At 38.8% G+C, this 24,999-nt stretch overlaps 5 protein-coding genes across 7 annotated transcripts; 3 read left to right on the top strand and 2 right to left on the bottom strand.

Moving 5' to 3' along the window:
- Nucleotides 1-98: 98 nt before the first annotated feature.
- On the bottom strand, nt 99-1,157 carry LOC6563211. The gene is made up of 4 exons (XM_001989690.2): nt 1,057-1,157; nt 740-983; nt 545-678; nt 99-473 (listed from the first exon to the last, which is right to left on the bottom strand). The coding sequence occupies exons 1-4, from the start codon at nt 1,139-1,141 to the stop codon at nt 163-165; spliced, it is 774 nt and encodes a 257-aa protein (XP_001989726.1). The 5' UTR covers nt 1,142-1,157; the 3' UTR covers nt 99-162.
- Nucleotides 1,158-1,989: 832 nt separating this feature from the next.
- Nucleotides 1,990-3,145, top strand: LOC6563212 (circadian clock-controlled protein daywake). The gene is made up of 5 exons (XM_001989691.2): nt 1,990-2,106; nt 2,165-2,257; nt 2,335-2,488; nt 2,550-2,689; nt 2,745-3,145. The coding sequence occupies exons 1-5, from the start codon at nt 2,019-2,021 to the stop codon at nt 3,053-3,055; spliced, it is 786 nt and encodes a 261-aa protein (XP_001989727.1). The 5' UTR covers nt 1,990-2,018; the 3' UTR covers nt 3,056-3,145.
- A 1,521-nt stretch (nt 3,146-4,666) lies between these two features.
- Nucleotides 4,667-6,396, top strand: LOC6563213. The gene is made up of 2 exons (XM_001989692.3): nt 4,667-4,802; nt 5,456-6,396. The coding sequence occupies exons 1-2, from the start codon at nt 4,791-4,793 to the stop codon at nt 6,152-6,154; spliced, it is 711 nt and encodes a 236-aa protein (XP_001989728.1). The 5' UTR covers nt 4,667-4,790; the 3' UTR covers nt 6,155-6,396.
- A 4,042-nt stretch (nt 6,397-10,438) lies between these two features.
- On the top strand, nt 10,439-14,727 carry LOC6564160 (tyrosine-protein phosphatase non-receptor type 23). Its single transcript, XM_001989693.2, has 4 exons — nt 10,439-10,727; nt 12,865-13,034; nt 13,476-13,749; nt 13,820-14,727. The coding sequence occupies exons 1-4, from the start codon at nt 10,719-10,721 to the stop codon at nt 14,441-14,443; spliced, it is 1,077 nt and encodes a 358-aa protein (XP_001989729.1). The 5' UTR covers nt 10,439-10,718; the 3' UTR covers nt 14,444-14,727.
- Nucleotides 14,728-15,466: 739 nt separating this feature from the next.
- On the bottom strand, nt 15,467-23,019 carry LOC116805418. 3 transcript variants are annotated; one of them, XM_032737185.2, is made up of 5 exons: nt 22,579-23,019; nt 19,464-19,745; nt 18,983-19,352; nt 18,292-18,504; nt 15,467-15,690 (listed from the first exon to the last, which is right to left on the bottom strand). In XM_032737185.2, exons 1-5 carry the CDS (start codon nt 22,582-22,584, stop codon nt 15,677-15,679), a joined length of 885 nt encoding a protein of 294 aa, XP_032593076.1. In that variant the 5' UTR covers nt 22,585-23,019; the 3' UTR covers nt 15,467-15,676. The 3 variants fall into 3 exon arrangements, with proteins under 3 accessions (XP_032593076.1, XP_032593075.1, XP_032593074.1); XM_032737184.1 differs by lacking the exon at nt 15,467-15,690 and adding an exon at nt 15,877-16,916 and having other exon boundaries at nt 19,166-19,352; XM_032737183.1 differs by lacking the exon at nt 15,467-15,690 and adding an exon at nt 15,878-16,916.
- Between the last annotated feature and the right edge of the window lie 1,980 nt (nt 23,020-24,999).

Below are 24,999 nucleotides of genomic sequence, written 5' to 3'. Positions count from 1 at the left end.
ACGGTGTAATGTACACTAACAGAAAATAAATTCAATACGTTTTATTATTCATAAAGAGTCAGATCAAACGAGTGAAAATGAGATAAAGTTCTTGAACAGGTATATTTGTATAATGGTTCGGTTAATTATTGAGTATTAAGTATTAATTCGCCAGCGAATATATTAATGAAAATTCTCGATAAAGTAGGTGGCCGGCACATAATTAAATATTTTCTTGGTGCGATCTAGTAATACTGCCTCAAAGGTCTGTTCGAGGGTCGGCTTCAAAATAGAGAAGAACTGACGCCAGTTACCGTTGAAGAGCATATGAGCAGTTGCATCCAGCTCCGCATTTTCTCCAAATAGATCGTACAGCTTAACATTAAAATTTCCGACATCTCGGAAATGTGCTTTCACGCGCTGCACATCGGCAAAAGTGCCTTCGGCTGTGGTTCGCGGTTTGACTATCATATCGAAGCTAGCCACAACGTTCTCTGTTTGAAGGCAATGCATTCAATTAGGGATTGCGAAGCAAATTAAATACAGTTTAGTTTAGTTTACTTACCGGCCTGGAAGCCACCCTTGCCATGACCATTGAGATTTAGGGCCAGTACATGTCCTTTCACCTTGTAGTCAAAATCAAAACGAAGTTTTGGCAGCACCACTAGAGCTTTGGCCACATACTTTGTGGGATTGTAACTAAGCAATTAAGTATGAAAATATTAATTAAGAACATCTTTAGATTGATTCTATCATATACCTGGCCTCTTGCACGGCTATTTGGCTGGCACCAGTGATATAAACGTTCTGCAAATCCGCATTGACAGAAATGGCGTCAGCATTTTGTGAGAGTTTGATACGCTTCACCAACAATGGATCCAATGGTCCCACTATATTTGTGCCGGGCAAACCATCCTTAAACTGTACCAGCATCCCTTGCAGATTGCCCGCCAGACACCTGTTGAAGTTGGGATCCTCCACAACGCAGGGTGTTAAGAAATTGGCTAATTTGCAAGAAAAACAAATATAATAATAAAATAATAATGTTTACAAAAGTAAATGTATTGCGATCCTTACGTTTCTCGGACAAGTAATTGTTGGCTTTGGTCACAGAAATACAGAGCAGGAGGAGTCCCAGCGAAATTCGAATTTGAGTTAGCATTTTGGGTTATTCAAAATGATCGAGATCTACAAACGTTAGCTTGGCTTGAAAGCACTGAATGTTCTAAGGTTTTTTCGTGCAGTCATTATATATTTTATATTCAAAATGAAATGCAGAAATTCAGAAAGTGATATATATGTCTATATATACATATATATATTTGGGTATCGTATATAATTAAATTTTTTTAAATATTAATGTGTATTTCTTTGTGAAGTTCGCTGTTGGATTAGTTAAATAAACAGTAAACGAGTTTGTCAGCATTAGACTTGTCGTCCACATACAGGGTGCGCTTTCTATATGATCTCTTAAGCTGAGTTTGGTCAGAGCTGTGATCAGGCGCTTGTCGTCGTCTCTCCCGTTGACCCTGGCACCATATAAATTATATACAGATTTGAAATGAAGCTACTAATTAACCTTGACCCCCATAATATTTTATTAGCAGCCGGCAAATTGAATGTTGCCTTAAGTGAACTGGTTTTTTTATTATTAGAGAATACCAATAATCATTGAAATGTACCTACGTTTAATTCATTTTTATTAATTAATTAGATATTCTAAGCCAAAAAGTATAAATAAGCTAATTGAATATAGGTAAACAATTGTTTTAACTGAATTTATATATTTAGATATATATATATACATATATCTACGTATATATTTATTTGTGCTTACATCACAATGACAGCGTTCTTGACCAGGCAGATCAAGGCCTTCTTATGACGGGTTGATAAACTGTCGCCCTTGTTACAACAAATGTATGCTTGATTCGAATGCGGTATGCTTAAAGTTTGAAAACCATTGCCGAATGCTCTGCTTGAGTGGTTGTCCAAGCTGATGACCAGTCCACGACTGGCAGCCAACTGAAGCGGTTGCAATGCAGCTCCATAAGCCAGTTGCCGCATTGTGGTGGTTTCTTCTTGTTTCATCTGTGGTGCAAGCGCAAGATTTTCTACAGGAACAACGTGAGTGGTAAATGAGAAACTGTTTTCATTTTGAAAATAATTTATTATTGGACTGCAGCTGCCTTTTTTAAGCCATGCTCTTTAAAGGATACAAACAGTGGACCTTGCTTATCGGCCACAATAGAAAACATTTTCCAGCAATGGCGTAATGGTGAGTTTATAAATTATTTGATTGAAAATAAATGAAATGAAATACTTTTAATTAATATACCATTGTTTTATTTTTAGGTGTGCCTGGGCTGCGTGGCGTTGGCGCCTTGGATCCTTTTCGAGTCGGCAAAATTCGTATAGCTCAGCGTGTGCCACCAAATTTGGATGTGCAGGTGGCCCTGAGGAATATGAGCACAATGGGTCTGAGCCGGGCCAAGATACTCAATGGAACGTAGGTGGCCTGATGCCTAATTTTTTAATTAATATTTACTAAAGTCAATTTCGGACTGCAGCACGCTGTTCAACTCCGGTCACTATTCACTTGGCTTTCATGTGCACCTCTCACAAATTGGCATCACTTGCAACTACAAACTGAAGGGACACGTTCTGGTGCTGAATTTGAACAGCTCTGGCATTCTGCGCTCTGAGTTGGGTGCGTTTATCAAGCGATTCGCAAAATTCCAATTTAAAGCTAATCAAGTTTACAGATAATCTGGAGTTTTATGTGGCACTGAAAATGAAACCACAGCTGGTAAAGGGATTGACGTTCATGAATGTCACTGCCATTAAGACGGATATTGCACGCATTGACAGGGTTCGGGTGAACCTCACAAATCTATTCAACGGCAATAAGGAACTCGAGAGTAGCGCCAATGAACTCTTCAATGAGAACTGGCGTGTTCTGTTCGAGGTGCTGCGCCCGGTGTTGACGCAAACCTTTGATGCGGTCCTACTGGATCGATTCACCAAGATCTTTAACTATGTGCCAGCAAAGTTTTTCTTCGCGGATTTTGCGTAGCATTTATTTATATGGCTTAATTAAATAAGTTGTTAGAATACAAAATCATCATGTTCACAAAAAAAAAAAAACAAAAACCAAAAAAAAAAATGAATAAAGGCAACCAGATGTGCATATTACGTATATGCCATATAAATGAAACTCATTTTAAATGCAAATTTTCTTAATGGACGAATGAAAAAACAAGTAAATACAATGTACAATGCAGTGACTGACTTGAAAATGCCTTGTATTTATATGTGCAGAAAATGCAAACATTTTTACGGCGCATTTTTTTATCATTGCGGAAAAGTTTTACCAGGAACTATGGAACAGATTTTATCTGGGAGATTCATTTTTGATAGTTAAAACACAGTTAAATTTTGATAGCCACGATACAAATATTTAATTTTGTTGTTTCGATTTTTCTTTCCCTCTTGCTGACTATCTCTATTATTTCATTTTACTACATTATTGAATCTATTTTTAACATTTTAGCTTTACAACAACTTTCAATTCCATTTTCTGATATCTTATAATCTTTCAACAATTTTTAATAAATACTGATAATATTTTCTTTCTATTTTTTTATTGTAACTTTCTTTAATTCGATTTAATTTTCAACTACATCTTTGTAATATATACATATATAATTTATTATACCCTCTTATTTACTACTTTTGTTAAATTTTTCGTTTTGAATTTTTCGTTTTATTTGTACTTTTAATTGTTTCGCTTAATACTTTCGTTTTATTGGCTTTATAAATTTCAGATTAATTGGGATGAAAACACCTTCAAATTCATGCAGAATGTATGACTATAGAAGAACACTTATTATTACCACATTTTGTTACAATTTTATTATTTGGGGCTCGGCTGCCAACCTGTTTTGGCGGCGATTGCCAATCATTGACTAGGTCAGTGTATGTGGACAGCTCTGAAAGAGCCAAAAAGAAATGGCCAATAACTAACCTAAATGGCTAATAAATAGTGCGATTTTTGTGGTTGTGTTTTGTGCTTGCGACTTGTCTGGTTAAACATTCCTATGTTTTACATAATTGGTATGTTTAGCTTTAGATTGCAGTCAATCTGAAACTTCCGCATCCATTAAACCAATCCAGTTGCCGCATTCTAGGGGGAAGCTCATTCCATATGCGTGTGTGAGCATTGACAGCATAAATTGTCAGTCGAGAATTTTTGTTCTGACATTAATAACCTGATTGCTTATGGAATTCTGTGTGTAGCCAAAGGTGGTCACAGAGACGGAGGGGGTAGCTGTTGAGGCTGGCATATCGGACTATTCATATAAAGCTTTCGATTTCTTTGCGGCATTCCACGCAGCACTCGATTCTTGTTCGTGCTAAGCTTCGTATATCGCAGCTGATCGCTGTCTTTGCCAAGTGGTCGCCCCCAACCACAACCCCAACCCCGGCACCTGCATGTAATTTGCTCTCGGCCGCCTTCGGCTCACATTTTTACTTGAAATTTACCTATGTGCATGTATACATATATATATATATATATATTTATATATATATATATATATGTATATACATTTATTTACTTGCTTTGCCGCGCTTTTCGAAATGTTGTTCGTGGTATAAAAGCGTTGCACGCCCTGATTTTCTTTTGAGTTGTCGTTTCGTTGCGCAGAGTCTCGGGTGCAATTGTAGAAAGAGTCGATATTCAGCTTAAAGCCGCGAGATTGGTGAAAACGATTTGACATACGTCATAAATTTGCATAGACTTGGTCAATATGCTTAAATTGGTGAGCAAAACAAACATAAAACGAGCACTTCGTATTTTTAAAAATTCAACGAGAATCGATCAATTTGCTTAGACAAGTTAAGAATGCTGTCGCAACCGGTTTTGTATCCCGCTTACAAGTCAACAATTTGTGTTGCAAGTGACTTGAGATCTATGTGTATGATAGCTGGGCTTTAATTGCAGGTCTTTTAAATATTTGTTAGTCAACGCCCTTGAGCGTATTGCTATTCACTAAAGATAATTAATTTAAACGCTGTGCAATTTAACCTATTTAAGTGCAAATATATGTTTGAAAAATACACACGCCAACAGTTGTGAATTAAATTGTCGTTAATTTTCTGAGCCGAAGATCATTGAAAAATATGAAATATTTATATGTATTGTAATTCAATTAATAAACTACGAATAAATAATATAGATTTACGTCTTATGTGCATAGCCATGCATATATAGTTGTGTTGGTTAGGAGTCAACTTTTTGTTAATAGTATTTAATATATTTTTATAGAAAATTTTATAGAAAATATAATTAGTACTGATTAATATATTCTGAAAAAAAAAACTGAGAAACAAAAGTCAAATTAAGCTGACAAAAAACAATTCCAATGTCTCAATGACTCAAGTTGTTAAACTTTCTTTATCAAAATTCTTACAGCCATGCCAAGGTTGGTTTTTGCTGTTGCTGCTGGCGCACATTGCGTATGCGCAACATCAGGATTATACAACACCTGTGCCCATACTTAAGCAGATCGACAAACACAATGATGACGGTTCTTACACCTACGGCTACGAGGCGGCGGACAAGAGTTTCAAGATCGAAACGAAGTATTCGAATGGTGAGGTCTATGGCAAATACGGCTATGTGGATGATCAGGGCAAGGTGCGTGAGATTGAGTATGGTGCCAGTAAGCGTGGATTTGAGCCGGCTGGCAGTCACATCAATGTGCCGCCACCGACGTTGACAAATAGCAATCCATATCCGCTGGGACCCAACGAGATTGACGATGGCCAGTATCGCGAGGATCCTGCAGTCTACTACAAGGATCAGAAGTACAATCGCCCCATCGCGGCCAGCAAGTTCAGTTTGAATGATTTTGGGCGCGGACATCAGCAACAGCAGCCACAATATGCACCTGCACCGGCTCCGGCCCGACCATTTTACAATCCTGCGCCGCAGTACTATAATCCACCGGCACCACAGCAGCGATACTATCAGCCACCGGCGCCACAGCCCTACTATGCACCACAACAGCAGCAGCAATATAATGGACAGCCGGAGCAACATCATCCGGCGTTGCGAAATCTGAACATCTATACGGGCTCCTACAGCATTGACTATACGGGCCGTAAGTAGAGGCGGACTCTTGGTTAATGTTCTGTGTTGGCCCAGAGAGATAGCGACTGATGTTCGCGGAAAGTTGTTACTGCCAAATAAATCAGTCACTCCGATATCGGATATCAATCTCTATATATAAATATATGTATGTGTAAATACGAGTATATGTGTATGTTTAGGTGTATGTATGTAATACTAAACTGTACTGTCGAAATTTGTTGCCGCACCTAAGAAAACTCAATAAAGTGCCGATTAACCAACGATGAGATCGAATTAAATTCCTTGTCTTTGTTTAGCCAACAATTCGACCGACCAAGTTTGGGTTCCGCTTCAATTAGACCGACCCAATCAGAGTCCAAATGAAATCCAGCAAATAATCGCGAGCATTACGTCAACACTTTGCGCAGCTGAAAGAGCGGACGGGCCAGAAGAATGATATAGTAAAAATTGTTAACAATTTAGATACCATTAGAAACCAGGTTTGGTTGTTGTTTTTGTTGTTGTTTGTGTTGCTGCTGTTTGTGGCTGGCCATTTTGTTGCTGTTGTTGTTTTTGTTGGAATTTGGTGCACTTATGCAATGGCCCAAAACCACTTTCAAATGCACTGCCACAGACAAACAATCAACCAGTTAGTCTGTTGGCACTGGACAACAGACTCTACTCTATCTGGGCACGTTGGGTGCTCGAGTATTTTCTGCATGGGCGTTGTTGCTGTTGTTGTTGTGTGTGTTTGTCTTTGTGTTGTGTCAGCAGCTGTTAGCAGCTTAGATTCGCACAGTAGCAAAAAGCGGATGAAAAAATTATTTTGATTTTCGACTATAATCAATTTAGGAACTTTTATTTTAATTGAATTATTTTCATTTGGCTCCCATACTCTAAATCCAATTATCTGCAACTCAGGCAACACTTTTTACTTTTATTTATGTCAACACTCTTTCTCTTCAACATACAAATTAAGTTAGCTTATTGCATAGGTCGATGATTTGCTGAAATTTTAATCTGTGTGTACAAAAATATTACTTTAAGAAACGTTTTGAATTAAATAAGTCAATATTTACTTTTGTATTTTGATAAGCTAGAATTCATTTCTAATGCTATTTATTGTTTAAGCTTGTCTCTCATTTGAAATCCTAATTTTAAAAGTTAAATCTTACATTTAATACGAGCGCAATTTTTATTATGCAGGTTTATTTTAATGCCTTATAGAGATTGTAGAAATCTTAATTGAAGTACATATTATCTTTGTGGATCGGCTATAGAAAAAATCTTGTATTAAATAATTTAGTTTAGTGCTTTATAAAGATTGTAGAAAAGTACCGATCAAATTATTCTATCAAACAATTTTTATGTGAATGCCTTGAATAGAAATTGTGTAGATATAGATGAAGACTCCACAATAGCCGACATTCAATAAACCTATCTAGTATGATATTAATTATTTAATAACCCAACCGAGTTTTCGAGTTCCTTGTTGTTGTCAAAGTTTGCTTTGTGTTTTTCTTTTTCCCATTGTGCGACTTTGGTGGGTCATACTTGAAATGCTTTGTTCGCAACACAACGAAGAATCAAATGCTAGTTGACTGCACCTCTTTAATGCACACACACAGCATGCAACACAAACACACACACACGCACACACACACATATATACACACACACACACCACACCATACTGTGGCAATGGAATTATTTTTGCAAGAGTTTATATAATTTTGTAGAGCAAATGCTTTTGCTGTTGCTGTTGTTGGCTGGCTGCTGGCATGAAAGTGAAACTTGTCTGGGCGCTGCCGGGGCGTTGCCATGGCTCAAGAATTTCCTGCACATTATGGCATGATATTTATGTTAACAGCAGCTGCTGTGCTGTGCTGCGCTGCGCTTTGGTTGTCGTCTGCAGTAATGGCACTTGAGTCATAAGTACAAGGCAAACCAAAAGAGGGTATTAAAACATTTACAAATTTTAGCTGACAGGGAACGACAATCCATAGCGCAAGAAACAAAATAAAGAAATACATCAAAATGGCTTACAGATAGCTGCAATTGTTTACAAGTTCACTCTATTTATTTCGGCTTAAGTATTCTTTAACATGAAGTAACACAAATTGACCATTGATTTGTCTGTAGCCATACATTTTAATAGGTTAAAAATATGGAGGAACAGTGCTAAGCATCCCATAAACTTGGCTTAATGTGTTACGAAGAGATTTTAAATTAAAATTAATTCTTAATATTAAAATTAGAATAAGCTATTAATGCCAGCCCCCCAAAACAATATTTAAAAACCCCAGAAAGCACATCTGAATTCAAATCATTATCAACTAAACTCAATGACTAATCTTTATTATTGAAAAAGCGGCTGCAGGCAGTAATTTAGATGGCACATTCTCAATTCTTGTGGAATTTTTGTGGCGACTGGTGACCTTGATCATGCGTACTTGTGCGTCCAAGTTCAGGTGCACACGCAATCGAAACTATTTACCTATGTATCTCTCTGTCCCTTTTCGGCGCTTGCAGCATGAGAAAACCAGTCCAGAAACTTGACTTTCAAGCTAAATCGACTCTACGCATGGAGTAAGAATAATCGTCTGCGTCATGAGTCGGGCTAAAGAGATTGGCTGGTTTCCTAGCCAGATGCGTTGCATACTAGGACTGGAGACTGGCAACTGGGCCTGGTCAACAAGTTTAACTATCCTAACCACATATATTGTAGCTACAACAATAACGGTGGTCTGCGTATGACACGCTCCGTCATTACGAGCAATTCCAGCGCAACGGCAAGGCCATGCCGCTTATATGTGAGCGTGTGTGTGTGTGTATGTGTGTGTGTGTGTATGCTTATACGTTAACCAAGACAATTGCGTGTGTGTGGGTCGATTTAAACAGCTTTCAGTTTTGTATGCTGGTCGTAAATTAGCTGCCTCCAGCCGAGCGCAACTCTCTCATTAGCATGCAGCACAATGCGACAAACCGACAAACTAACGAAAGTGTTTACATTACGTATACGCATTGTTGCCAGGCTACTTGAACTGTCATCCATATTTTTGTTAATATAAATCTCTCTTTGTGTTCATGCTGAATACTATTTTAAAAATAAATTAATATTGGTACTTGAAGTTGTTTCAAGTTTTTTCTTACAGTGGCAAATGGATAGGCCTGATTAAATATTAAAGCATTCCCATCTTAAATTAATATGTATTAAACTCACTCAATTTGCTTATTGTCTCCTTACTCATTTAAGTCTTTCTGTTAGTTGACAAAAGATTTGGCATACTCTGCAAACGATTTATGTACAACTTTATTTTTTTTTAGCTAAATTTACAACAATACACCTAGCTTAAATTCACTTAAATTTGTTTGGTCATTCGCCCATTCATACATTCATTCATTAGCTAAAGTCGCCTGTCTATTTTTAGGTAATTTTTCACATTTATGGAGCTCACATTTATCTCTATTTGTGATTAATTGTGTCTCAATGACTAGGTTTCAGTATTTTTCGGCAATTTTTGGTACCGTGTGAGTTTTTGGAGAAGTTACTGCAATGTTATGGGGTGTGAAGGCAATTTATTAAATGTTGGGCAAACTGAACTGGTCTGGTCTGCTTTCTGATGATTAGCTAAGCAAGTAAATATATAAGCAAATATATAAATAAATATGCATTACAGCAAGCAATTTATTTATTTACACAATTATTATTACTATCTTTTTATTAAATTAACGGTACAAATGAAGGAATATCGCGAATTGTTGCAGTTGTATATTGTTAAAATATTTTGAGAAAATATATTATAAAGCTTAGAGTTTTTATTTATTTATTTGTTTTCTTAGTATGACAAAATAAATTAATAATAAATTGTAATAAATGTGTAGATAAGAGTTTATTTAGCAAATTTCGTTTAATCTTTAAATATATCAGAATTTTGATATGGTTTCGAAAAAATGTGACTTACATCGAGCCAACCACTTCTGGACTATTCCTGTTGTTGGCGATGAAAAGCTCACAAAAGCACAGAGAGAACCGTTGCGACGCTAATCGCACAAGAGGCAAACTCGCCCAAGCTTTGAGCTGTGCTCAATTCTTGTTGTTGTTGTTGTTATTGTTGTTGTTTGTCTCTGTCCTTTTGCGCATGAGCCGCTGACTCGTTGGTGAAGTTTTTTGCGGTGGTGTTGCTTTGTTGGTGTAGTTGGTGTAGTTGGTGCAGTTGGTGCTGTTGGACCATTGGTATGGAAAAGGTTTTCCTCCAGCCATAAGCGCGGTATATAAAGCGAAATACAACAACTTGGGCGGCTCAGTTGCTGTCGGTCTGAAGTAAATGTTGGCGCACCGCTAAGCGTAAAAAAGATTGAGAAAAAAAACTACAACTCAACAACTACAGCAAAAGTTTCAATTTCAGTTTCAGTCCCGGTTCATTAGATCAATTGAAAGTGATTTTGTTGTTGTTGTTGTTGATTTTGTTGTCTTTTTGAGGCTGGGTGTTTGCCAGCGAAGGTCTTTTAGAGTCGTTGCGTTAATCAAGTTTTTAATCGATTCATAAAAGTTGTGAACAAAAGACGAAAAATAAAAAGCGCAGAACGAGAACCAGCTGAAATGAAAGTGGTAGGTTCCCGAGGATGTGTGTATATACTCCATATGAATATATTTATATATATATAGTGCAAGCACTAAACCTGTACTCCATATAAACTATTTGCACCAGCAAAGGTTAAAGTTGAGCGCCTGAATGCGAGGCAAGTTGTTAATTGCAATGTTGATCGTTGCCTGTCTGACTGGTTGCGTCACTGGTTGCCGTACACTGTCTAAATTATGTGAAAATATCACATAATTTGCTATGCAAATTGAGAGTAAAGCCGTTCATATTGCTGATGCAGGCAATCGAGGCAATTGCAGAAAGATTGTTACAATTTTGTGCACCCAATTTGGTAACTGGATTTTTCACCTAACATAATTTATGAGCACAGCTGCCATCTCATGTGTGTGTATGTATGTGTGAGTGTGTGTGTGTGTGTCTGCATTGTGCTACGTAATTGCAAAGTATTCTTTGGAAAAAAGTTGCAGGAACTGCAATTCAGAAAAAGTTGCACTAACAAGCGCTCTTCAAAAAGCGATTCCAATACGTTGTTGCACCTCTTTGCCACGTTTCCTCCTCTCAGCTATGTTCAGCTAAAAGCGAAAATATCAAAGGCAACATTTGGCGACTAACAAATCCAAATTCACATTGGCTCAGTTCACACGCTGCGACTGGTAGCCAACTTTTCGGCCAGTTAACTGTCGAGCAGATACGAAAAAAAAAATAAAGCAAAAATTGGAAAAAACACAAAGTTGGAATCAACCGAAACGTTGTCGATAGTCTCTAAGCCCATGTCGCTGTCCAGGCCAGCGAGCAAACTGGACAACAACTTGCAACGGTGAGCGGTGAGCCAAGGCTACTGGCATATATGCCATACGACATATCCACTGCAGCAGGTAAAGGTTTTCGCATGCGGAATTGTTGAACAAAAGCCGACGACAATAACGAATCCCTTTGGCTCAAAATAGTTGCTGCCAAAGCGTAGCACTAACGACCACATATCCTGTTGGACGTATACTCTTGACCACTGTACACAACTAGGCTTAGTCACTGGTTGCGTGCAATAGGAATTTACTATTACTGAGATACCCCTTACTGAAAACTATTATACAAAAATATTTGCTTAAGTTTTTGTATAGATCTTTGATAAAATATCAAAACATTTACTCAGATCAAATTACTGATGAGCAAAAAGTCTAAATCTCAGGGATTGAGGAAGGGCAGGCATTTTTAATTATCTGACATTTATTTTGTAAATCAGAAAAATATCTGGTTTCTGAGTTACTTTCACTTAACGTTTATTTTCAAAATTTGTTTGTGCAATGTTGATGATGCTGCCTGTTACATAAGCTGCTTTAACTTTTTAGCATTTTTGTATTTATTTCTTGATTACAGGGTATGTTAAATGCACAACTGTTCAACCAGACAAGTGCTTGGTTAGCTTGCCAAGCTGTCGTCTGATTGGCAATTCGGCCATCTTTCCCCACTCAACGCCTGCTGTATAATTTCTTTAGGACTTTGTGTGTTTGCGATGCATCTTTCAGAGATACTACTTGCAACATTTCGTACATGGGGCATGTGTGGGAAATTTTCGTTTGCTTCTTACAAAATTGTACGGAATGCGCTTTGCATGTTTCCCGCCGTTCACATAATTTGAGTGTGAGTGTGTGTGTGAGTGCACTCGACTTATTCAATCGCCGCATTGAATGAGTGTTCCATGCATTTTCATGCATTTCACCTGTAGATATTCAATTAAACTTTGCCCATTTGTGAAAATGCTATCGCTGCCTATTGCGTGTCTCTAACGGTTGTGCCTTATGCAACGTTGCAATATTGTTGTATGGTTCCATAAATGTATAGTTCAGTCGTATCTATCGGCCAACATCGGTTCCTGCTTGCCACTGAGGGCTCTCCGCCAACAATGACAAGCGGCCAATCATTGCCCGGTGTCATTGACCAGTAAATAAAAAATAATATTAACTCAAAAAAGTGAAAGGTTTGCCTGACTCAAGACTTTGTCCGTCTTGTGGCAAATTCTTAATGTTTCGTTGCATTGTCAAGGTGCACGGGTATATCAGCTACAACTCACTGTATCTGCGTGCCTCGCAATTAGCAAACCGGTTGCCACTTTGAGCTGTATTTCCCTCACTGTCTATCTGCTTGCAGCTACAACGTTTACTGTTAATCGGCTGTCTGTTTGGCAGTCTAGTCAGCGCTCAGGACTATCAGGATTATCAGCAGAGTGCACCCAGATCGGCGCCTCATCGATTGCAGTCCAGTGCACAGCAGGAGGCGCCGCGCCCGACGCCGGTGCCCATTCTCAAGCAAATTAACAAGTGAGTTGGAAAACATTATCTTGACTATATACAACTATTATCAAAGATTATAGTATTTTTATTTATTGATTTTATTTGATTTACAAATCAAATACAAATTTATATTTAAATTAAAATTTGAATAGTTTTTGCTCTAATAGACATCAGAAGTCTTTGTGATTCAATTGAGTTTCTTGTGAATGTTGGCATTATTTGTATTCTTGTTGTAAAATTCAATTAGAGTACGTTATTATTTACAATAATTTTTATAAGCTATGATTCTCAAGAGCTTCAGTATTTATCAATATTTATTGTTTTTTACTAAATCAGATGTTTTGTAATACCCATTAATTTTAAAATGTATTTAAATTTGTATAAGTAATGTATTTCTTAGTTAAAATATAATAATTTTTAATAAATTAAAACAAAAATGTATTTATCATCTGTGTGTAATTGAATCAGGCATAATGAGGACGGTTCCTACACATACGGATATGAAGGTGCCGATGGCTCCTTTAAGATCGAAACAAAATTGGCCACCGGCGAGGTGAAGGGCAAATATGGCTATATCGATGCCGATGGCAAGGTGCGCGTCGTGGAATATGGCGCCAACAAGTATGGCTTCCAGCCTTCTGGTGAGGGCATCACGGTGGCACCGCCCACGCTGGTCGATGAGTCCGCCAAGGAGGAGCCCGACTACGATGAGGAGCCAGTTCAGCGACCGCAGCGACCTTATGTAAGTTGACTACAAAGCTGATTGTTTGAATTTTGCCTTTAATTGTGTTTATCTTCCTTATCCCCGCCAGCGTGTTCAACGACCCCATCAGCAGCATCAGCCACGCCCACAGCCAGCACCACGCCCACAGCCGCAACCACAACCGCAACCACAGCCACAATATGTGCCGTACCAGGAAGAGGAGGAATTGGAGCCGCAGCGACGCGTCCAATATGCACCGCAGCCACAGTCCTCCAGCGTGGGTCCAACACCACCACGCTTGCAGGTATCGGGAGCACAGCGCACCACCGATGTGCTCTACTCACCGCTGCAGCGACCCGCTCGCCCTGAGCCCGATTACTCGCAGACGCAGAGCTTCGGTGACGGACCATCGAATGTGCGCATTTCCCGACCAGTCTACGCTCTGCCTCCCGCCTCGCCGGCACCGAGCAGCGCTCGCGCACAGGGCTTCCTGGCACCAGCATCTGGCGGACGACCGTTGCTGGAGCCGGTGCATTTTGGCCCTACCCAGGGACCGATTGCACAGCCGGTGCAACAGTCGCAGCTGCAGCAACAAGCTCAGCGCAGCTATCAGCCTCAGCATCAGGCTCAGGGACGCGCTGGTGGCAGTCTGCTCGATCAGCTGGCTCGGGACTATGCTCTGCCCCAGGGCAATGCTCAGCCGTTGCATGACATCACCTTTGGCTATTATTAGAAGCGGGAAGCCGGAGAAACTGGTATTGGGTAGTTAAGGCGGCGCATCAACCGCTTCTTTGAGTCAGGTGCATAATGAAAGCAACGATAAATGATGTCCGAATTACCGGACGTAGTTTCCCCATTCCGTGAGAGTTTCTATTCCAACTATTACATCTGCAAAACGCCAGTGATTCCTTGCTTCTAGATTCTAGGTACTAAAATCTATATGTATATTCAATTCGTAAGATTTTATGATCGATGTTTTACAATTAAATAAAAAATAAAATATTTTTTGTCCTAAAACTGTTTTATTTGAATACAAATTGAGATTTTGCTTAGATAAACGTATAAGTTATCAACCTGAATTTTAACTAATAAGAGCAGGAATATTTATTGGCCTAATATGGAATAACTTTAAATATTCGTCTTAAAATTATAAAATATCCAAACTATCTAAAATGTTGTCAAAACCAAACCAATTTTCATGGGCAATGATTTGTTGATCATAGTTTGATCTAAAGAAAAACAATTCATTTAAGTAAACCTGATTTTCGCACAAAATTCAATAAAAAAATATATATATAAATAAATAAAAAAATTGACTATCAAACATTTCGAGTATTCATTAAAAAAAATTAGTATTTACATAACGCAAGTTCGGAGAGTGAATCCAAGAAGCAAAAAAAATTATTTTAAAGTATTTGTTTGGTATTTATTTTGAAATTCATTAAATATTACATACTTTTGGGATAAGCTGAAATTATATAAATATTATAGCTAAAGCAAGCAATACAAATTTGTTAGCTGGAAAATATGATTGAGTTGCGCACGACCGATGCATTCAAAATTTCCCACGGAAAGTCAATGATCCAAAACTACTAAAAACTGTATTTCAAGTTCCACTTTTGAAGAATTTGTCACTTTTATAGGTAAATCAAATTTATATAGCATACTTTCAGGCGGAAAAAGAAAAATCGATGGATTGTTTTTAATGTTGTTCAACGATTATTTATTTGTTATTTATTACTTCTTTAAATACTTAACAATAAGATAGATAATTTCGATGAATTTTCAGCCAATAGTTTTTGTGTGTAGTTTTTAAGAGTTGAGCATTGTCTGAGCTAGAGATGAAATAAAGATTGTTTGCTAAAACTAAAGAACCGAAAGTGTTTTTAAACTGAATGGGCGTGGTCCACAGCTACAACCCGGGCAGGTTTGAGGCAGGCTGAAAGAGCTGGGTCCTCTGGGGCGACTACTGCAGGTAGACTGTAAAGAGAGCGTCAGGTCAGAGAAGTGATTGATTGAGTTGATTAGCTTGGATAGTTCCAGTTTCCAGGTGGTGGTAGGTGGGTGGAATTGGTAAAGTGCATTGTGGATACAAGTACATAAAAGCGGTGCGGATAACAAAAAAAAATGAAAACAAAAAGAAAAACAAAATAGAGTGTACGAGAGAGAGAGAGCTGGGGTGCTGTAGTATATATGGATGCATGCTGTGCGGTTTGGTTTGTTCTTGCAACTCGTTTATTGCCTCTCCATTTCTCCATCGTTCGAGAGTTCAACAAATAATGATCAGATAGCAATTGAGATATAAGACATATAAATTAGGTTAAGACGAACTATAGATAAATGCTGCATATGACTTAGAGGACTATAACTAGTGGGTTACATCGTATATTGCAACCGGTCCCACCCCGCACCGGCCTACACGTACAGCAGGCGATTGAACATGAGCGGATCCTGTATCTCGTAGTCCTGCGCCCGCGAATGGGTGCTTGAGGTTCGCTTGGCGCCCACATGACGTCGCACCTTGTAGCCACCGCTATAGCTGTTCCTTGGCGGAGGTGCGCTATACACATACTTGGTTTTTTGCACTACCGGCGGCAGATACTGGAACGGCGTCGTCTTGTGCACCTGTTTCTCAATGGCGTAGGTGACGGGACCATTGCTACTACCGGGACCCTTGCGCTTGGCCACCTCCAGAGCGGCAATGATGGGTGACAGATCCTTCAAAGCATTACTCTTGCTGGCATGATAGTTCTCTACGCGGTATTCATTGGTGGGTGCGGGTGGTGCAGCTGGTCCCGATGCCGGATGTGGCTGATAGTCGTAACCCTCGTTGGGATGCTTCTGGATGTATGCCTCCTCTGGGGTCTGTGGCTTTTTGGCCATCTGATGATAGATGTCGGCGGCTCCTTGACTTGGCGGTGCATACGCAGCTGTAATCGACTCCGTGTGCGACAGCGACTCCAGTGTGCCCAGATTATGGGGCAGCGGCACGCCATAACTATTGTACAGGTCCGCTTGCTCCACATTGGAGCCAGTGGGCGGAGCATTACTTGTGTCCAGTGCCACTGTCTTGGAGGCAGTATATTCCGTCTTGCCATTGGGCAGCATGCTGAGGATCTCCTGCAGCTGCAGTGCCGCTCGCCGTGCCTCGTCATCCGAGAGTTTCGTGTGGCGTCCATAGTTGTTGCTAAAATCATCTCTGATGGCTGTGCTCTCAACGCCAATTGGTCAATGTTGGGGTTGTTGTTGTTGTTGTGTGTGTGTTTTTGATTATGTGTGTGATTTCGGTTGTTGTTGTTGTTGTGTATGCAATGAGTGAGATTTGATTAGATTACCAATTAAATATTTCATTTGCATCGAATAGATTTATATTTACAATTTGTTGACTGATTTATGATTTTCATCTGCTGTTGGTTGTGTGTGTATGTGTATATATGTGTGTGTGTGTGTGTTTGTGTGTGAATGTGCAGGTGTGTGTTTGATTATGAGATGACTATGGGCTGAAGTTGTTTTTTGTACAGATATTGATGTTCTTATGATTTTCATGTTATGTATGAGATTAATTCATTGATATTATGTTTAGATTTTAAAATATCTTATGCAAACTCATCAGAAGTATTATTTAAATATTAATATTAAATCGTTGGCAAAACGAAAATAAAAATTCTTTAAAATTCTTTAAATTGTTTTCCGTTTTGCTGTCTTTAAAAATATTTTAGTATTAGTTGAGCATTAGTTGGACTTATATAGTTTTGAACTTAAAATAAATATTTATATATGTACAAATAGATAAAAATATACCTTTGGTATTTGTTGACAGGGCTTAAACTACTGTCTAGACCATATAATTAGACATTTTATGGCTAGCTATATACAAAATATTAAGTATGCAACATGTTGCTAATCTTAACGACTCTTGGAATGTAAAAAGTGCTTGGGTAGGGCATATATACATATAAATATATAGGATGACGTGTTGCAGTTTAAATGAATATTATTAACGCATATTTATCTAGACAAAAAAACAATAAACGTTGCCATTTGGCAGCTTGCGCAATGCCATTGAAATTGTGCAAGACCATCGTTATTGAAATTGAAAGTTGAATCCGCCCAAAAAGGCCAAGTAGTAGAAGTGTGTCACAGAAACAGAAACGCCTCTGAGTGCATTACAGAGTATTCACAGAGTAGGAGTGCGAGTTTTCATATTATTTTTTATATTTTTTTCTTTCTAGCTAAGCTTAAGACTGAGGCGAGGCTGTGCTAAAATGTTTATTTATAGTTTTGTCAGCTCTTCGTTAACAAACAAATTATGAGCAGTTGAGGCTTTCACTTTCAACGGATTAGCAATGCACGGAAGTGAGGGCTCGTTAGTGTGTGTTGATTGATGGCGGGGAGCGGGGGTGTGGTGTATCAACAACAGTAGTTGATGTTTAGTTATCGAATGCAAGATGTGTCAAAGAGTTGTTGAGTCAACTTGGTTTGAGATTAGTAACATGATTAGAATAACATAGATATAAATATATATACATATGTGTATATATACAATGGGAAAGGGCAGTTGTTTAGTCGCAGTTTACGCACCATCTTGTCCGTAGGGTGATGGCAGATAGTTGCTTTGTGGCGCCTCAAATGCCGCATGGTTGAGGCTAAACGGCGCACCACCCCCGCCACCACCACCCCCATAGTTGGAGCCAGCCGGTGGTAGATATTGATGTGTGGCACTGCTATACGTTGGTGGCTTCGATGGCGGCCCGTAGTTGGAATGGCCCGTCGGTATCTCATAGGTTGTGATTGCTGCAACGAGACAAAACAGTGAGTGCTACAAGTTGCAAAGTCAAAATAAAAAACAAACTGAAATAGGCTAAAACATGCGAACGTCTAACCAAAAACGGGTTCGAGCGAAAATGAAAGTGAAAATGCTGGACGGGGTTCAATGCACGTCACTCGCTTCGATTTCTGCAATTGCTTCAGTTTTGCTGTTGGAGTTGCGTCTTCCGTTGACCGGCCAGCTTGTTAAACTTTCAATGTTATATGTTAGCTAGTGCTTTAATTATTGACATATACATATTACTTATACATAAATGCATGTACATGTAGTTCAACAGCCGGCGTCTTCACGAAGTTACATAATGACCTTCGTTTACATTTCATGGTCCACTGGAGTGTCTCTCTGCCTCTCCTCTCCCTCTCTTTTCCCCTCTCGCTCTTTTTCTCTCTCTCTCTCAGAAGATAAGGAAATTGATGTTTTTCAGCAGCTGGCGGGCATACTCACTCTCTGTGTGGAGCGCGGGACCTGGCGCCGATGCGGAATGCTTGTTGCCACTGCTGCCGGACGAGGAGGCGCCCGATAGCGAGCTCAATTTGGCAAATGGATGGACATATGTAACGCTGCCGCTGGAGTGACCAGTGGCATATGTATGCGAATTGATATGCGCCGAATTGATAATGGATTTACCAACATCGGTGACCTTGTCCCCACCGGCAGCAACCAGATTGCCACCGGCACTCAACGCATAACCGCTGCCCTTGATGAGCTGACCCTTCAGTGCCGTCACTCCGCCCGTGATCGCCTTCACCGCCTGGAAGATGGTGTTCAGCACGGATTTTTTGAACGACCAGGGATCATATTCCACCGAATTGCCCTGCAATCAAAGCAATTTCAGTTTTAATTTTTTCAAAGTACAAAAGTAAATTACTTTTTCTAAAGTTTTTTTTTCAATACGGATTGTCAGATTTCGATCCATTTTACTTACATGTACATGCACTTCATGGGATTTGTAGCTATCGCCGCCACTGCTGCCGCCGGAGCTGCCTGAGGCAATGGAGGCGGATGCCTGTCCAATGCTGGACAGCAGGCCGGACTTCAGATGCGCCACATAGTCAAAGCTGCCGGAGCGTTTGGCAATCTGTGATTCCTTAACGCTCTCCCCCTGCTCGTTGTCCAAGTCGGTGTCCTCCAGTGACAGCGATTTGTCTTCTGCGGGATAGGCGTGGCAAGCACCAGCAAGCAGCAGCAACAGGCACAAACCGAGTAACTGCAAAGCGATGGAGACGTTTGTGTTACATAATCTTGGCATTCGTTAGTCGCACGTTTACATTTATGCAAAATATGGCAGATGAAAATTCATTTGACTTTTCACTGAATTCAATTGGCGAATTGCATCATTGCAGGCACTACCATGTGGCATGTGGCATGTGGCATGTGGCAGCCATTAACTTAATTCAGTCATGCATTCATTTGTCAACAGGCAACGAAATTTCCCACTTAAAATTTTGCATTTATTGCCTACGGCAAGCCAAAAATATTATTATATTGTATTATACATGTATATATGTACATATTATATACTTATGACAGTTGTCATAATACTCGCTTCGGGTGCTCGTCACAGCTGAGCGCATTTTCTGGCTGTTGCCACATGGGGCTGGCAGGGGGGCTGGCCACGAGTGGGCGGTGTGGCTCTGCCTGCTTAAGCGTTTTACAACTGTTTCACGGGCCATCAAACAAAATGATGAGAAATTTTGAATGACTTTATCGACTCAACTAAAAGCTAAATCAATCAACATGCAAATTATATGTAGATTCGAGCAGAAAATATGAGAATTTCACAATTCCGCTCAAGTAGAAATATTTAAGATTGAAAATGCTGTGATCGACAGCTGATTCGAAGAATATGAGTCACTTGACCACATGACTTTTGAATCATAATAATGTTCAAATGATTGTCTAATGATTTGCAATACTAAACTCGTTAACATATCGAACAAAAGATTTCAGTTGGACAATTAACTTTTAATAGCACAAAAGAAAAAATCGGCGAATTTGGGTCGCAAAAACACTTGTGAAGTATGCCATTAGTGAGCACTATATATATGTATATATATAGATATATTGATTATTGTTATACCATACTAATTTTAACCCTATTTTTGCCCTTGCGGGACCGCCCTCGGAATCCTAAACCGCATATGAAACCCATTTCTTGCTGCAGCTATTGCTCAATCTCTCAATGCTGGTGATTTGTGAACTCCAAATTTGATTTTGTGGCAACATTTTATATTATTGATTTTGGGTGTCTTTTATGCCTAATTGCTTTAGCCCTCGCACGGCGCAATTCGTATTTCCGTTTGCATACAAATGCACAAATTAACCGGCAAGCTCCGCTATGAGTTTTAAGGTTGTTGTTTGCATTCGCTTATTAATTTGATGCTTGTGCACTTGTTTTATGTATTATGGGCCATAATGAATTATACGTAACTGGCAATTAATGAAATTCCACTCTATAGACGGCAAACGTTTCATAACTGAGCGTAAATAAACGCAAATTGCATTGCGTCTTTTATTTTCATCCACTATTTGCCGATGATGTTTCATTTTTGCTGTTTGGCAAAATTAATTGGCTCACAGTGCTTCGCTTAGATCAATGGCATATTAAACTCTAGATTGGCCAATTCGCTGCCAGACTCAATTATTTGTTTTAGCCGCTCAGAGAGCTATACTTAATTTGTGTGCTGTCATCGTTGCTGTGTGAGTGTGAAATGAGTAACGTGAAGAGAGTGAAAGTGTTGCCGGTTTTTTTTTTGGGTTTTGCTTTGCTGCTCTCCTTCTCCTCTCTCATTCTCTACACTTTGTGGTTTTAGTGGGCCTAATTCAATTTGCATGTTGCTCAATTGTTAACAATACGACAATATTAATTTATTTTGTATCCGCACTCAATGAGCACGTAAGTCGTTTGCTTGTTTTGAAATAGTTGCGGTAGGTTCAGTATATATGATCTTCACTGTGAGTCTTTTAACTATTGTTAGCAGAGTGTACTTGCAACATAAAGTGGCATAATTGGCACTAAATCATTTAAATACTCATATCTTTTACAGAGCGTTATTATTGGTATATTATTTAATAATTATTTTAATAGTATAATTATCTTATTAATAATTTTATTATTTATTAATTAAGTGAATTTGTTTAATATATTAATTAATTTTAACTCGTAATTTGTAAAAGCGTGTTCTAAATATCTTTTTAACCTCAAAAAACATTTGCTAAGGCATTTTTATATATTTTAGTAAGCTTTGTTACATTTTAGAATTCGATAAAACTTGAATAAAAACTTGTGAATCTTATATGAGTAACCACAAATAATTATGTAAAATATTTGCAAGGGTATCAAAAATGTATCGTGTTGTTTTCATAATGTGTAGATTGTTTTTGTTACTTCTACATGTGGCTTAAGGCATGTGTTGATTTTTTAAGTTGCTTTGTTGTGCTATTCGCAGCATTTTGTTGAAATAATATAGTCTACTCGTACATAAATTCGAAAGCCGCAACAATGACGACAACAACTATATAAAAAGCAACAACTATAACCCGACTAGACAGCGATTCGTCTGACATAATAATAATTATGCATAACATTTTACCTTCACACTCATTCGACTGGGACGCATTTCTTTCGATCTGCACTCCTATGACATAATCGTGTGCGATGAACTCTTGAGTTGAGCGAATGCGTTTTATTTACTATTCATTTGAATTGCTTTTCATGCACAGACGAACAGCAGATGGCTCAAGTGCAACGCGCCAAACTATGGATTGGGATTTTTGGGTTAAGCTGCCTTACATAACATAACAAATGAGATACAGTTGTAACTATCTAATGTGTATTTAGATAATACAACAAATTGCCGAAGCGTGGCCATCTGGAAACGAGTTCCTCGATTTGGCTACAGCCAAGTGAATGCGCTGCCTGCACTTGAACTTGTTTGGACCAAAACAAAAAGTTGCATAAAATGTGATGCTGTACGAGCTAATTTGGTCATTTGGTTATTGGCACGTTTCCACTTTCACTGCACAACTTGCGAACTTACCTTCATATTTGAATTATGTTGTTGGTCTTGGTCTGTCCAAGGGCTGGTCTTTTGATTAGCTGTCCTGCTTGTAAGCGAATAAGAGTTGCCTATGAATGTGGAGCTTGTTTTTGGATTTATTTGTACTTTTTTTTATTATTTATTTGCACAACTTTCCTCACTGAAAACACTTGCAATTGGCAACGGTCACAACACTTCTTCGAATCGTTTAGCTTTTTGTTTTCGTTTGCCTTTATTTTTGGCTCTTTGGGCTTTGCATCTGGCTGTGTGTATTTCGTTTAAACAAACCACAAAACATAAGACAAACACACACACACACACACTGATTTCACTCGAAACAACGAAACGCGCGAGTCGCGTCGACTTTCTTTCTGCGCTGTTCACTTGGGTCTGTTTGGGGCGGGAGACGCTGTATTTGGATTGGAGGTGGCTCCTCGGCGACGACTGCGTTCGAACTGTAGTCCAAAATCTCAATGTGTGGCTCTTTTAAAGAAAATTTCGTTGAGAGCGCCGCGGCCGCCTGCATATTTTTTTTTTTCATTTGCTGCTTGCTCTTAGCCGCAATGCAAAGAGCCGTCTTCGTCGTTGTTTTTGTTAGTGTTTTTACCTCTGCCTCGCTCACTCACTATTCAATTACGAGGCGCATTACAATTTTGGCAGCATCAGCGTCGGATTGACTCTTTTGTTGAGATCGGGTTCGAGATCGGCTGACATCCAACTCGGGGGGTTGAGTCGACGAGTTCAATGCGTTTGTACACATAAAAGTGCAGCCGGCTTTTGAAATTGTTGTCTTTGATGTGTGTAATGGTCACAACTTGACCATTTGTTTTGATTTGATTTGTCTTCTTTGTATTTTTGTATTCGCTCTCGTGGCATGATCAACGAAAGACTTAGGCAACAAACTTGTTCGATTTTTGTGGAGTTATGCGCTTGACTGATAAATAGAACTTTGTGGTATGGACCTAATATGAATTATTTTGTATTATTATTTCATTTAAATTGAAACTTTAAATTTCTCTATGATACCTTATATGACTTATTTGATTTATGAATTAATTTTTGTTATTATTTCAATTAAATTTAAACTTGAAACTTCTCTATTATAACTTAATAGCTTGTGAATTATTTTATGTTTTTATGTCATTTCAATTTCAACTTTAAAGTTCTCTATAATACCTTAAGTGATTCGGTGTTTGTGGGCCACGTGGGTTTAACAAACGAAGAAAATCGTAAGTTAAAAGTGTATGAAAAACGTAGGGAATCCGACTCTTCTTTACTTTAATTGATATTGATTTTAGCACACTACAAAAAACATTCTGTCAGCTGATTAGGTCCAGAAAATAGCTGCACGAGCATCAAATTAACTGGTCTGCATTCCAATTACATCAAGAGCCTTGAACCATGGTTCCTCGCATTGAGCCACAAGCTGAACTAAGCACCAAGGAGCACATAAACCAAGTGTCAAAGCGTAGTTCAGGGCATTTGTCAAATGGTATTTTAGCAAATGTTACAGTATAGTTCATTGCCATTATGCCAAATGCCTAACGCACTGCCAAAGTTGGAAAATTAAAGTAACAATTAAAAACGCATGAACAACGATTAATAACAACCTCCAACTCTTGCCAAGATCTGCGCCCTCAAGTGCAAGTGACGTGAACTGTTCCCATTTCAGTTACCAGTTACCAGTTACCAGTTGTTGCCAGTTGTCAGTTGCCTGCTTGCTTAGTTGTCCGCTTGCAAAAGTTGTGTGCTGCCAAACAGGGCATCCGTTGGCAATGACTGGCCAAAATGCTTGGGCATAATAGCTCTGACTACTGTTATTGTCCTACGCAACGGAGTGTTCAGTGCACATTTTATGGACTGCAGTTAAAATGCTGCCCCTGACCTGCCCCTCCAACCGTCTCTGGTTGCGGACTGTCAGGCTGTTATCTAACCGAAAGTGAAATGGGCTCAGACGGCAACAACTGCAACAAATGAAAACATGGAAAACTTAGTCAAAAACACAATACTTGTCTACGCGTAGTTAACAAACTGTAAACTTACTAAAATCCAAAGAAAATGGCAAAACAAATAAAATCAAAATGAAATTGAAAATGAAAATAACAGCAACAACAATGTATCATGTAACAAATGTTGCAGTTGGCACACACATACATTTATGCATATGCAAGGAGTGGCCTCTTTGATCAGCTGTGCGCCAAGCAAGAAGCTGCAACACGGTGCAAGGCAATCTTAGCCATGGTTAATCCATCTGCCACAGGCTTAAAAGGTTCATAATAAAAAGTCTTAGATAATTTGTAACTTTTTTTTTTTTTAATATTTTACAATTATATTTGGTAGGAAATTTTATTTACATTTGTATTTCAAATTTAACAGCTGGTCAGTTGCTGTATTTTGATGTATTTTGCACGGGTTATTGAA

The sequence above is a fragment of the Drosophila grimshawi genome, unplaced genomic scaffold (assembly GCF_018153295.1).
Source record: "Drosophila grimshawi isolate 15287-2541.00 unplaced genomic scaffold, ASM1815329v1 contig_311, whole genome shotgun sequence".
NCBI classification, from domain to species: domain Eukaryota; kingdom Metazoa; phylum Arthropoda; class Insecta; order Diptera; family Drosophilidae; genus Drosophila; species Drosophila grimshawi.
Note: the sequence above shows the minus strand (reverse complement) of the source record. Positions and strands in the feature narration are given on the sequence as shown.

Excerpts from the sequence above, each read along its gene's own strand:
- LOC6564160 (XM_001989693.2), top strand. Across the intron at positions 13,035-13,475 it reads ATTCTCAAGCAAATTAACAA|GCATAATGAGGACGGTTCCT; the intron begins GTGAGTTGGAAA and ends TAATTGAATCAG. Across the intron at positions 13,750-13,819 it reads AGCGACCGCAGCGACCTTAT|CGTGTTCAACGACCCCATCA; the intron begins GTAAGTTGACTA and ends TATCCCCGCCAG.
- LOC6563211 (XM_001989690.2), bottom strand. The coding sequence starts at position 1,141 with ATGCTAACTCAAATTCGAATTTCGCTGGGACTCCTCCTGCTCTGTATT. Across the intron at positions 984-1,056 it reads CAATTACTTGTCCGAGAAAC|CCAATTTCTTAACACCCTGC; the intron begins GTAAGGATCGCA and ends CTTGCAAATTAG. Across the intron at positions 474-544 it reads CAAGGGTGGCTTCCAGGCCG|AGAACGTTGTGGCTAGCTTC; the intron begins GTAAGTAAACTA and ends GCCTTCAAACAG.
- LOC116805418 (XM_032737183.1), bottom strand. Across the intron at positions 18,505-18,982 it reads TCCCGCGCTCCACACAGAGA|CAATCACAACCTATGAGATA; the intron begins GTGAGTATGCCC and ends GTCTCGTTGCAG. Across the intron at positions 16,917-18,291 it reads ATCACCCTACGGACAAGATG|CCATCAGAGATGATTTTAGC; the intron begins GTGCGTAAACTG and ends TTGAGAGCACAG.
- LOC6563212 (XM_001989691.2), top strand. The coding sequence starts at position 2,019 with ATGCAGCTCCATAAGCCAGTTGCCGCATTGTGGTGGTTTCTTCTTGTT. Across the intron at positions 2,489-2,549 it reads GCCAAGATACTCAATGGAAC|CACGCTGTTCAACTCCGGTC; the intron begins GTAGGTGGCCTG and ends TTCGGACTGCAG. Across the intron at positions 2,690-2,744 it reads CATTCTGCGCTCTGAGTTGG|ATAATCTGGAGTTTTATGTG; the intron begins GTGCGTTTATCA and ends TCAAGTTTACAG.